Below are 13585 nucleotides of genomic sequence, written 5' to 3' on the forward strand. Positions count from 1 at the left end.
TTTTTTATTGCAAAAAAAGCTAAATAAGAGAGAGAAAAAGTCGACTTAAACACAGACACTTTGTTCTGATAGTTTTATGACCTTTCAGGAAGCCATAAAGCCCCCGAGGGAGGAATCTGCTGCACTGTCAACTTTCTCAAGAAAATTAGAGGAGGAGGGGGGGCAGAAATTAGAATGTCATATGTTGACAAATAAAGCTTGTTTTGTAAGCATGAGAGAACATGCCTGCCTGATTAATTCAGTTGTAGCTTCATATCTAATAGCTTTTATGTAATTTCTCTTATCATGGCTTTAAACACAACTCTGGCTCTGTTCTCATTCTTAGTGCAGTGATGCCCAAAGTAATAAAAGTCATAGCTGATGGATCTTTGACTGATGAAGAATCATTGCACCAGAGTGCTGGATCTTGTCTAGTCTGATAGTTCTTCCTGTTGGCAGGCAGGACGTCTCATTTTTAAACCTGCCGCACTGTCAGTTTTCGCTGTCATCTAAGCAAGCTAGACATACAAAAATATATTACTGCTCATTAAACAAAAAGTTACAAGTAAACAAGAAATGTGTCACAAAGCCGAGAAGCATTTTCAATCACACAGTTGGTGATAGAGGATGTCCTCAATTTGACCTTTTCTGTCATCCGGTCAACCAACAGGCTGGACACCACTGATCTAAACAACCACTCTGAATAACTCCATGTAGCGTAGCGTCTTCCTTATTTGGGTCAATCTTTTTAAAGGAACTAAGCCTACTAAACTAATTTAACTTTTTTAAAGGGTCTGTGTTGCCCTGCAATAGGCCACATCAAGATAATTTATGATTCATATAGTTCTAAGCAATCTTTGAATTCACAACTATGTTTTTACTACAGTATTTACTCTCACAGCACTGGTAGGTAACTGTTTTGTCCACTTCACTAGCCTTCTACTTGTCTAATAGCACCTGGTTTCACAGTGGATCAAGGAGTACAGAGGCCATAGCAGCTCTCAGCTTGATTTACTTTTACTGGAGAGCAGAGACAGAAAGACAGCAAAAGAGGCATAAAGAGAATACACACACAAAGAAACACTTAATGAGGAAGCAGTTATTTCTAAAATTGTATGATTTTTGATATGTTGATGTTAGTGAGCTGTAAAATGGGAAGACTCAACAGCTTTGTAATGCTGACACTTGCAGGGAGAGAGTGGATACATTTCTGGTGGATCAGCTGTATCTACGGTTATCTGGGAATTGGTGTTTAATTGAAACTGAAGCAAGACAAACCAAACAGAAAGAAATGAGTGTATTAGCAGACAGGAGGTTGATGAGGAGGACGATTGGAGCCCTGCTACACTGGGCTGTGGTCCGGAGAAGCGTGTGTGGCTGTCACGGTCACACACTCTGTAGCCGTGTCCTTGGTCCTGCGAAGGCCCGTGTACAACCTCTCATCCAGGTTAGCACTCAGTTTGTCTGTTAGCTCTGCTGTGATGGTTTGTGGACCGTATCCCGACGAGTCGAGCAGCTGACGTGAACGCTCATCTGGGGGTTCAGAGGGGTGGCTAGACTGTCTGCTGTCATCCTGAGGGTCAGGCAGCTCAGTCAGTCCTCCGTCTTTCTCTGAAATGGAGGGATGAAGAGGTGAAGGGGAAGAGGTTGTGTGGTCCTCAGTGTCTCTGACAGGGGCGCCCTGCACCTTTTCTCCATCCTCAGATGTTGTGAGCTCTACCTTTGGAGTTTCAGGTGTGCTGCTGGTCCCATCGCTCGTCTCCTCGTCAGGAGCACTGACGATGCGGGGCAGCGTACTGTGGTAGCTTGTGTCCAGGGGATAGTTTACACTGTCACCCCTCCGTAGAGGCGTCCGCTGTCTCTCAAAGGAGGACTGGAAGTGTCTGACACCAGGATCGCTCCACTGCTTGTGGCGCTGCCACTGCTTGCGTAGGTGGATTCGGGACCGGTGCTTTCTTAGTGGGGACTCCTGCTGATCAAACTGAGGGTCATGGCGGAGAAACTCATGGAAGAGCGCATCTGTCTTCTCATCTATGCTGTAGTCTCGGCGGTGCAGGGTTAAATGCTGAGGTGGAAGCTGTGCAGCTTCTCGAGGAGAGAGCACATGACCATATGGAAACCACCCCAGTGAACCAGCACCTGTTTCGGTGGAAACTCCTCCACTGGCACCCAACAACAACTCATCTTCAGGCTCCTCCTCGAAGAGATGAGATTCAAAACTCTCACCTATCGTGCCAGTTCGCCCTGCATTGGTGAAATGATGCCTTTTCTCGTGGGCTGTTCTGTCTTTGGGGCTGCTGGTGATGCTGCTGCTCCCAAACAGTCGCAGATCTTCCGGACCTCGAGACGGAGCCTCTATCGACGCGTAGCCGCTGTCCATCTGCAGTAATTTACGAGTCCCCGTTTCTCCATCATTGCTCCCTCGCTCTGAGTCTGTGCTTTTCTGTTTCTTCTTTTTTGACTCCTTCACCTCCATCTTCTCATCCATATAGACAAAGAAGTCCTTGTCATCCTCCCCACACTCTCCCTCATCCCCTAAATCCTGGGATGGGTAGCTGGGGAGACCTCTTTCTGTGTCTGTTCGTCCACCAAGTGAACACACACTGTCAGCATCACTGCAGACTGAGTTCCTGTCATTGTTGCTGCTCTGGTCAGAGGCTGCGTACTGTTCGAGAGTTGCACGTAATGTCCAGATGTCTCTGTAAAGTGACTGGGAATCCTGGGGATCAATGGGGTCGGATTGGTTTGCACTTTCCCTTCTAGCCAAGGACAGCGCTTCCTCTTGGGGATCAGGGGACAGGCCAATCACCCCTGGTCCTCCATGGCTGCAGCTGGGCTCCACCATCACCTCTACCTCTACCCTGCAGTATCCACACAGGGATGGAGAGATGAGATAAAATGAAAAGAAATAAAGAGACGAGGAAGAAGAGAAACAAAGAGACATGCAACACAAGTGTCAGTGAGCATTTACCTAAATAGGATGTTAATCTGAGACATGGTCGTGTTCACAGAGCACAGAATGATTATCATGACTTGCAATGGTTGCAGCTGCATGTCTCTAAAGTGATCTTAGCTGAACAGCTGAAACTGCTTAAACTCTGGAAAGGTGCTTTCATCTTAGGGCAGGGAATTTTAATAAACGTAATGCACGGAGCATAACATGACCTGAGGAAATGAGCATAAGAATCATTGCATTTCTTTGTTCACAGAAATGGATTTTATTTTCAGCAATAAAACAAATGTACACCAAAAACATTGATTTGTTTCATATTCAGTGTAAGAAAATAAATAGTTATGTAAGAAAATATGTATGAGCATTAGCAGTTTTTGTTGCGTAACATAAAACCCTAAAAAAACCTGCACTGCTATAATTGCAAACTTATATTATAATCGTACTTTTGAAAACATCATTACATTATCAAGTCAGCAATGAAATGGTTTCGTGTGCCTGTTATAAACCCCACGTCCCAATTCTCCGCAAGGAATCCTCTCCATGTGGCTCAAACTGATGGCATTGTTTGAAAAGACAGATCAGACTTTGGTTACAGAGTGTTCACACTTAACTCTGCATTGTCTGATATCATCTAATTAAGGATCATAGAAAAACAATTAGTCTAAAAAAAGACAAGATGATAAGTTACAGTTTTATTTCGTTTAGGAACTTTTGTGTTAACGCACTGTGGTGGAGAATTAGGACTTTGAGTTGTAAATTACTACAAGTAGTTAGCACAGGTTTTCTTGCTGAAATAAAGAAATGAGTGCAAGGCAGCAAAGCAGTGGACGGGATGAATGGCAAGGGAATTAAAGATACCTGCCGAGGGAGGGGGGTGGTGTCGAAGGAGGCGAGAGGAGGCATGTGGTGGGCTGGCTAGGGCGATAGGTGACGTCATGGGTGCGGGCAATGTATTGGATGAGGTCTATATGATGTGCATCGTTGTCATCCTGGTCCATGCTCTCACTGGCGGCCCGCTGGCGCTGGAACTGTCTCCTCTTTGGAGAGCCTGGCTCGCATCACACATGAAGAAAGAGCTGTGAGTTATAGGTGTATGACAGCAGGAGTGAAGTAACATTTAATTCAGCAGAAAGCTTCTATTAACTGCGGAGAAGATTTTGTGATGTTTTGGGGGTTTTTGGGTACCTTGGTATGACAGAAGAGGCGCGTGCAGACAAGTGTGTATATAGAATAAGGAGGATCGGTGTGGAGGATTTACTCAGGGGCTCAAATTGATTTGGAACAACCAATCTTTGCGTCACTGAGCCATCTGTCTATTATGCTTGTGTGTACATCTCCACCTCAGTCAAAAGGCAGCTCACAGTTGGTTGCTAAAGCCTGCTGCTTAACCATTGTATGTTTACCAAGAGAGAAAGCTGGCACAAATACTTCATACACAAATAAACCAAAAAAATAAAAGTCCAGAACCAGGAAGAACTATTTGTACTTCCTTGCTGCACTGGTACTGATTTTTCTCAAAAAGAATATCACAGAGATACCATCCATTACCTCTGGTGTCCAGACTCGATGCTCTCTGGCTGCTGTCCAGCTTCCATTTCTTGATCTTGAAGTAGGGACTGGCCCCCTCTAGACTAGCATGGCGCCGCAGTTTAGTAAGGAACTGCAACACGGGCCTCTGGCCTGCACCGCCACCAGCAGGAGAGGCACCGCTCCCCAGCACTGCTGATTCTCCCACACTGACACTGCTGCCTCTGCCCCGAGGCCCCACTCCCATCATTTCAATCTGAGCAGAGAAAAACATAGTCAAAGAGAAAACCTGCCAAGAGTAGTAGTCTGTGTAAAATCCTATCCGACAGTGATGTTCCTTGTTTACCCATCAGCCATCATTCTTGCTGGTCCTCCCTCAGGCTACGTGACCCTCACTTGTTGACTGGCTTGTGGGTGTAAAGACTGACTGACTTAAGAAAATGTATCACTCTACAAATGACTAAATATTCATTCCACAAACTCCATGTTGACCTAGATTCTAAACTAATGCCTTGTTTACTTTTTTCATCGCACGACCTCTTACAAATCATTTATATGCATGCTCAGCATCTAGAAGGCCTTTGGATTTATGTATCTTTACTGTGTGGCTCCTCAGCAATAAAAATGTTGTGTGACACCATCCTTTGTACAAAAACATATTAACAAGGTGATGTAGAATAATATATATTGATATATTTCACTCACAGAAGTGGAGCTTGGCTCTTTGGTGCTGTCCACCACAGAGTTGAGAGCATCTCCAGGGAGGGCACAGCTTGGACTGACACTTAGGCTGGTCAACGCTGTTTGTGGCAAGGGACACAGCATTGGCTGCAGGAAAGCACAAATAAAACTAGACTTTGTTATCTTATGCATAACTGCTGTGCATTTACATTATTTTAGAAAAGTTTATTTTTTGTGTTAAAGTAACAAATATCAATTAATTTCAAGGACAGATTTCCTTCTAGGCTGTCATCCCAGCTTTACCTAAATGGAAAATTAATGCTGGGTCTGTTGAAATGATCCCTGAACCTTATGTTTGGACTCATTAGGTTGCCGGATTTTCTTGACCTGACCCAAATAAAAGATGTTTTAATTGGCCCTGGTGAATACTAATGACTATTGTTACATCAGTACGAATGGCAGGTCAAGGCTGTCACCTGGAAGATGGAAAGGGCTGACTTAGCAACAGGGCGCGTTGTCATCGTGATGGTGTTCTCTGCAGAGTCGCACTCGTGGATGGTGACTATCTTGAGGGCCGGAGGAGGTATGTGGAGGTTTGTGAGCCGGGCATTCTTCAGATGATGAAAGTCACCCTCCGTCAGAGTGTACCTGAGGTGGAGAACGCTGAGTTACTAAAAAACTATAAATTGCTGACATGAGTTGCATGAATTCTTCATGAGTGTTGAATCATGAAGCTTATCTTTGTATAAGAGGGAAACGACCAAGGGGAGATATTTGACTTCAAACCCATTAGAACTACCGTGATTTCTAGATTTAGGCTTAAAGAAAAATTAGTATTTTAGAGTCGGAGCTTTAAGGGAAAAGTAGGGCAGTGAAGTAATAACAAAGGGTGAGAGCTTTTTGTGTCCGAAGCATACATAATGCAGACTGATTTTATTCTGAACTCTAAAGTAACAAACGCATGTGGGACACAGTAAAAGGTTTAGATACTTTGAGCTCACAAAGAATTAAGCACTGGCGTGAACCTACATCAGTGAGTGGTGAATGCCGATTCAACAACACAGAGATTTGCAAATGTGGGCTGCTTTGTTTGTGTTGGCTTTCTAACCTGCGGCCTTTCTCCTGGGTTTTCTTGCCGTGGTCGAAGAGCGCAGCCTCATTGAAGGAGACGCGACGGCCTGTGGGGCCCGTGGAGAGGAAACGCTCTGTTTCTTGGTCATGAGAACTGGCCATGGACAGGCAGTCTGACTCATCCACCCTGATGGTGATTTCTGCCCAGAATGAAGGAAGAGGAGAACGATAATTACATAAATAGCAAGAGCACAAGGACAAAACAATAGAAGAATAGAAGTAAGTGTGTGAGCTCAGCTGTAATGCTGGTCTGTCAGTCAGTGAATAAACTGCACTAGTACAAAGTGAAATATGGAAATACCATTTATGGATCCCACTGACTTTGGTGTGTTTTACTCCAATCTGACTAACAGGATACAGCTTTAATTCATTCACTGAAAATTGCTCTCTACCTAAGATGGGCCGATGCCAAACTTTGTAAGAATCATGCTCCCCAGAGGAAGTTCCCACTTTCATCTCCTGTTTTTTAGACCTCTGTGAAATGTGTCAGTGTGGTTTTGTGTCTCAGCAGTTATTTTAATGGATTGCCTTCAAATTTTGCAAAAGCATTCATGTCCTCCCTGGGATGAATTACATAGACTCGTGTGCTGGGTTCATGTAACGAGCGGTGTTTAATATTACATCAGGATGAATACACAGCATATTACAGCGCTGAAGAAAACGTGTCTGATTCAAGTCCCCATGGGTACCTCTCTTCCTACTCGTTTCCTCTATTGCACTGTGTAATAAAACTATAAAATGCCCCCCAAATACTGGAAAACTAAATGCACTGCAAAAGTAGTGTGGTACAAAACACATGCTACCTCTAATACATCTTGTTCACTTGACACAGATAGCATTCACTGGTAACACAATGTCAAAATGTGTTCCTGGAATTGCACAGCCATTTCAGCTAATTGGGATGAGATCACAATATTTTAATGGAATAGACATTACACATTTGTGTTGACATGATAAAAATATCCATGCCATCATCCCATCTCTCCAGTTCACAGCTTCCCCATCTCCATTACTTCTCCCTCACTCACTTACTCGCCTCTTTCTCTCCTGTCTCCTTCTCTAGCCCTCCCTCACATTTCTCCTTCCTTTTTTTTAGTTCTTTTTTCTCTTACCATGGGTGGGCTGAGACTCCTCCAAGTAGGTGTTGTTGGTTTTCTCAGGGTCATTGCTGGCCCTGGGGCACACAAAAACATTCAGATCAATGCAGTGACATGATTACCCCTGAAGTCTGTCTTTCATCTGATGGACCCCGCTGATGCAGGCAGGCACTCTGGACACCACAGAACAAGGCCTTATGATCAGTGTTACTATCTGACCTTCAGCTTAGTCAAAATAATGCACCTGGGGCCACATGCGTGGCAGTCTGTGGTGATACACTTAAAACTGTGTCTTTGCACGAAAGCAGAAATGTTGCATTTTTTTTGTCAGACTTATGAAACTGCACTTATGCGTGGCCTTCCTTTATACAAGTCCATCACCATAAATGGTCACGTGTGCACAAGCCTCGCTCCGTCCTTATCCATGGAAGGTTGTAAACACTCATGATGTAAAAGCGCTGTTTCCACTGCAGATTATTAGACGAAGGCTAATAAGACAACTGCAAAGAAGAAGCATATTTTCACCAAATGTAAAATTCAGAGAAAAGTCCCTGTGTTATATTAGGTGGTCCCAGTTCTGCTATCACAAATAGAACAAAATTCTGAAAGGAGAAAAGTAATGCAAGTTGTCAACTCAGTAAGTTCAAAAAAAAAGGAAAAAAAAAGGAATTTTTCTGAGACTACAGAGATCCTTCATCCTTATGCTCAACAATTTTCTACAGAAGCAGCTATTTAAAATATGTACAGTTTATCCCTCCAATAAATAAATAAATAAGAACCTCACAGAATTTATTACATACTGCATTCTTCACATTAACATTTGTTAATGGTACATTTTAATTGTTGAAATAGAGGTATGTGTCTGAACAGGTGTAAATTAAAAATGCATGCTCTGTGTATGTTAAATGTAACATATTATGGCTTACCTCATTTTGTCACAATTATGCTGTTACAATGGCTGCTCATATTAAGCAATAAGCATCTGTTCATGTGCAAGTAAACCCTGTGCACCAAATTCTCAGGCTGCTCCATCCCCTCTGTTTCTGACAGTTTTCTCTTTCTTGGCTCTGTGTGATGTTGGTCAGAGTAGATATACTTAATATGGTCAACCAAAGCACATAGCTCTGGCCGTGACTACAGAAGCGAAACACTCTGTTTGTAAGGGTCATCCAATCAGAAACAAGGTAGCTCAAAGGGATGAGGAAGCTAAAGCAGCTGATTTCAGACAGATGATCAAGTAAGAAGCTGCTCCAAGACACATTATAAGACAAATGAGGACTATTGAGAACTACTCTAGAAGAGTCCAAGAATTTAAATGTTGAGTGGGAATTTAGCATAATAGGTTTTTTCTGCTTCCCTTATGGTAAATGGTAAATGGCCTGCATTTGTATAGCGCTTTACTCAGTCCCTAAGGATCCCAAAGCGCTTTACACTACATTCAGTCATTCACCCATTCACACACACATTCACACACTGGCAATGGCAAGCTACATTGTAGCCACAGCTGCCCTGGGGCTCACTGACAGAGTGCCCCTTTCATGGAAATATTACACATTTCCATGAAAGGATTGATACTGTTTCAAAAACATACATATGTACTTCTTTTATAAATAACAGTGCTGGAGTGGGAAGATGCGTACGCATGGTTTTGTGTGGAGGACAGAAAAACTGCGATTCCAGTCAAATCTGATGCAAGCTGCTTAAAATGGTGTTTTTTGGTCCCAAAATATGTTTTTTAACAATGTTTTTCTCCTTGGAAGTTATACTCCATCATCATTGCTGTTGCAAAGTTCTTTCAGTGTCACGCCTCTCACTTGAGTCACTGTTACATTTATACATTGAGTTCTTGTGCTTTATTAATACACTTGCATGTGAACAGCTTACAAATTCAGCGATCAAAGAACTATCAGAATAAGTTATTAGGACTGAAAGTCCACTGTGCTTTTTTTATAAATGGCCTGCTCGAGTGTGTAATCAATGAAGGCCTAAATCATTGCCAGTAACTTGATAACCTTCAGAGCCAGGGGACTTCTTGAACTGATAAAGCATGATGCTTTATTGGATTGTACACTTACACTCATCTTTAAGGACACAGAGGAGATGCACAATAAAGGTCATTTTGTTTAGCAGATAGAGTGTCTATTACTCTATAAGCATATCTTTATGCAGCCCTTTTTTGTTTTAACAGCTTATAATTTTTGTTTTTAGTAGCTTATAATCCTCCACAGTGCTGCTTAAATCCCATACACAGGGTCTAGTTGATGAGGCAGAAAAAAGAAACTGAAAGCTGTTCCAGAGTGGTGCAGAGATACAAGTTGTATGTGTGCGTGTGTGTGTGTATGTTGGTGGGTGTATGTTGGTGTGCATTGTGTGGGTGTGAAGTGACTTAAGGGAATTTTCTTTCCACTCAGATCTGTGCTTCTCCTTGTCTTTCATTTCCTCTGTGGCTCCTCCTTTCCCGTTCAGGGTATGCCCGTGAGTTTGTGTGTACATATTCTCAGCGGTGCACACACAGCACTCGTTTGAAACGTAAGATTAATCACTGCCGATGGCGGCTATGAAATCTTATTACACTCATCATTTGTACTGGTCTGTCCGATTCTCCTTTTGCTCTCTCCCAGGCTTTTCACGCCTCAGCCTCTGAGCTCTTTGTTTATCTGCATCTAGGTGCTGTGCACTCATGTATTCAAGTATACGTGATAATGTGTGCTGCTGTAGAGATGGACAAAAAGTCTCGAGGGTCAGCCATCTTGCTGTACAATAAACACGCAAATAAATAAGCATGAATATTGAATGTCTTTCCACTAAGGTGTTCTCATAGCAGCCTCATGGGAGTCTCAACACTCAAATGGAAGACATCGTATAATGAGTTGTTCTGCTTTAACATGCTGAGATGTCACAGTAGGGCAACATTTATTTTCTTACCACCTACTGCAATATAGCTTTTTTGTGTTACAAAGATGCTTTCATTTGTTTGATGGCTCACTTTTTGCCTGTTAATGACGTCACAGTGAAGAACTGGATAATATTACAGGATGCTGTTAGCGTCATTTGCAATAAGCTTTATCTATTATGCATGTATACAGATTTGATAGAAGAACTGGTTTGTCTCGAAATAGCAGTTGCATGAAAGCATGAGAGCAGTCTCTGTGAACAAAATACTTTTATGCTGCTCGGTAAAACAACACCTGTGCACCTGAATCTTTTTTCTTTTCTTTTCTTTTTTTCTTTTTTCTGTTGATTTCAAGTTTTTGGAAATTTTCAAGGATGTAGAGTTTGGTATTGTTGCTTGGTGCTAACAGTGACAACAGCAACAGCCTAAAATATTATAATAAAATTTAAACTCAAAATAACCACAGGTGAATCAAACGCACTGAGATACAGTGTGGGCATCACAAGCCTTATAAGGTTATTAGTTCTTAGATAGATAGATAGATAGATAGATAGATAGATAGATAGATAGATAGATAGATAGATAGATAGATAGATAGATAGATAGATAGATAGATAGATAGATTTTTTTATTTTATTTTACGAGAAAAGACATACATAATTTTTGTGTCCCACCTGGCACAGCATTTCCCTCCACGGCGGCAAGCGAAGAGGAAGACAGAGATGAATGTCAGTGTTCCTACCAAGAAGATGGAGAGGATCACCAGAAGGAGCACATAACCATCCTGCTGCTCCTCAACCTCGAGTGGGATCTCCTGAGTCTAAAAAGAGGGAGCAACATGTTGCAAATTAGAGAAGGGAAGTTTCCCGTGTTGCCAAAGTAGGCACTGAAACACTCACTGATGATTAATGCTGTGTCGTTCTGGGCTGATAGACAGAGGTACAAAGGGGAAAAAAAGTCACACCTCCACTCTTCTCACTATGATTTTTCACCTTTTATTTTTACTCTTTCTAAAATAAAGTCATACAGATCATGCCTGATGGCAGAAATTGCACCAAATATGCAACGCCATGCAGAAGTGTGCACCGTGCAGGTTTACTTTGAATGCTTTACAGTCTTTTGGTTTGAAACATTGAAACATGAAAAGCCTGACACCTCAGTAGTAGACTAGATTTGCAGGCGTTTTACGTTCGCAGTCGCACCGTGGAGTCCACGGGATTGATTTAGTCCTGCTGTTTGGTTGGTCTGCATAAAGTAAATCTATAAATACGACAGTGCAATGAATCAATACATGCCAGGGCTATTAACCTGTCTACAGTGTACCTTTAGCTATGGGAGAGCTCTCACAGCAAGGACTGCAGCTGAGTGAATTAAGCGTACATTAGGAGACACTTCACTGAAGTTAAATTTTACTTTTTTCCTTCTGTTTTAAAAGCAAAAATGTGTTCCCGTCGTAAGTTTGATTTGGCTCATGTCAGCAGCATTACGGTACTTTAAAGTATTTTAATAAAGTGATAGATGACAAAATGATACAAGGATAATAGACTTGATTTCAGAAACATGATGAATAGGTGGAGTATTGTTCTGAGCTCTGCGATGGAGAACACTCTGCAAGTGTTAATGAGCATTAGACTCTGACGTCACACTGTAATTTCTCTGCAAGGGGAAATCAAAGCTGAGATTAGATCAGAGATGTAATTATTTCAGGTCCAGGTCAGGATGTTCTCCATTAGCCGGTCATCCAGCCAGAAGAGAATATGGGGGGAAAGTATGGTTCTGGTGCTGGGCGTCTCACAGACACACACACACACACACATGTAGGACATACAGGAAGTTTGAGAATAAGCCATTGGTGAAAGGCAGACTTACTGTGGAGTTTTCTGGTAGGCTGTTCCAGACGGTAGACTCATTGCTCATGGTCCAGGCCAACTAGAGAGTCCCCCTGAGAGATAACACATGCACAAACACACACAAATACACAAAGGAAATGACTGTAACTGGAGATGTGCATCAAATCACAAAGTCAGCCTCCAAATGTGCTGCCTTCTATCTGTGTCAATAAATCCAGAAATACTGAGCATATAAGCCTAAAACAGCCATGTAGGCTGATGTGTAATAACATGGAAATTATTGTAATGTGTAATCTGTGTGACAGCCAGTGACAGCAAATAACAATCTTTTCAAAACAGTCATGAAAGACTGGAAGAAGAGGAAGAAACCAAATGGGTATGTTGTTCTTGTACGCATGCGTCGAGTCCGACAGAACATGTAAGCTTTAGCATCTTGGCTGTTAATCATCACCCATAATTCCATATCAGTCCAAAGACTCTATCTACCTCCCCCACACACAGACACACACGCACACACAGGGAACAGAGAGAAACAGCAACTCTTACTAAATACTGGCTCCCGCAGCTGAGTTCCACTACCGCTGCTGGCTCTTGCTCTTACAGATCACAGCCATTAATTCTGCTACTGCTGCACCAGACGCCCACGCATACGCACACACACTAACCCTGGATGGATCTACTCACCCAGCAAGGGAGAAGCAACATGCCAGCAGCAATCAGCACGCCTTGCTCGCCTGCCAGTCACTGCGGTGCTCAACTTCAGCACCACAACCTGTAAGCTATAGCTGAGCTCTTTTCTGCCAGCCCATCTAAAGCCCTGCGTCCACTGTCCAAGCATGAATAGTTTTACAGAAAGCACATCAGTCTGTGGTCAGAATGCTTTCCTTTGCAGTACTGTACCACATCCTGCTTCCTATCAGACAGTAATCTTACCCTGGTGGAGGGCAGTACGCAGCAGCAGCAGTAGCAGCTCTGAATGTGTGTGCCAGGCTGTAGCTCAGGAGTCTCCTCCTCAGCTCCCTTGCTGCATCCTCAGCCACCACAGCGCACCCAGCCAACTGAGCCTGAGCAGCGGTGTTCCCCCTCAGGGCCGACCCACTGGCCTCAGAGCAACAGGACGGTAGTGCTGCATGGCTGATAACAAACACACAGAATGATGCACATTGTTCAAGACACAAATAGTAGGGATTTCGTATTAATGAAACATCTTCTTGGGATGTTCCTAAAACATTAAGCATCATCAAAAATTAGTTACAATTTAAAATAAATGCAATGAAAACCTCTCCCAGCACGTCTTTGGTAACAGGAAGTAAACAACAGATATACTACTTTTATTGACCTGCACTCAAAAATTAAGAAATCCATGAAGGTAAGCTGAAAATCAGTGCATCCTCACACTTTACTGAGGACTGCTTACTTTTGCGTTGTTGCAAATCCCGATGATAGCAGTATTCCCATAGCAGATGGCAAGACA

At 42.8% G+C, this 13585-nt stretch overlaps 1 protein-coding gene across 4 annotated transcripts; it reads right to left on the bottom strand.

Moving 5' to 3' along the window:
• Positions 1-1321: 1321 nt before the first annotated feature.
• Positions 1322-12178, bottom strand: cbarpb (CACN subunit beta associated regulatory protein b). 4 transcript variants are annotated; one of them, XM_085348320.1, is made up of 9 exons: positions 12131-12178; positions 10936-11075; positions 7384-7445; positions 6249-6411; positions 5617-5788; positions 5165-5287; positions 4481-4715; positions 3791-3980; positions 1322-2840 (listed from the first exon to the last, which is right to left on the bottom strand). In XM_085348320.1, the coding sequence occupies exons 1-9, from the start codon at positions 12176-12178 to the stop codon at positions 1322-1324; spliced, it is 2652 nt and encodes an 883-aa protein (XP_085204446.1). The 4 variants fall into 4 exon arrangements, with proteins under 4 accessions (XP_085204446.1, XP_085204444.1, XP_085204443.1 ...); XM_085348318.1 differs by having other exon boundaries at positions 1322-2843; positions 3785-3980; XM_085348317.1 differs by having other exon boundaries at positions 4481-4748.
• Positions 12179-13585: the final 1407 nt, after the last annotated feature.

Source organism: Diplotaxodon limnothrissa, linkage group LG23 (genome assembly GCF_057381915.1).
Source record: "Diplotaxodon limnothrissa isolate DT_005_m linkage group LG23, D_limnothrissa_male_GT1.1, whole genome shotgun sequence".
Lineage (NCBI taxonomy): Eukaryota > Metazoa > Chordata > Actinopteri > Cichliformes > Cichlidae > Diplotaxodon > Diplotaxodon limnothrissa.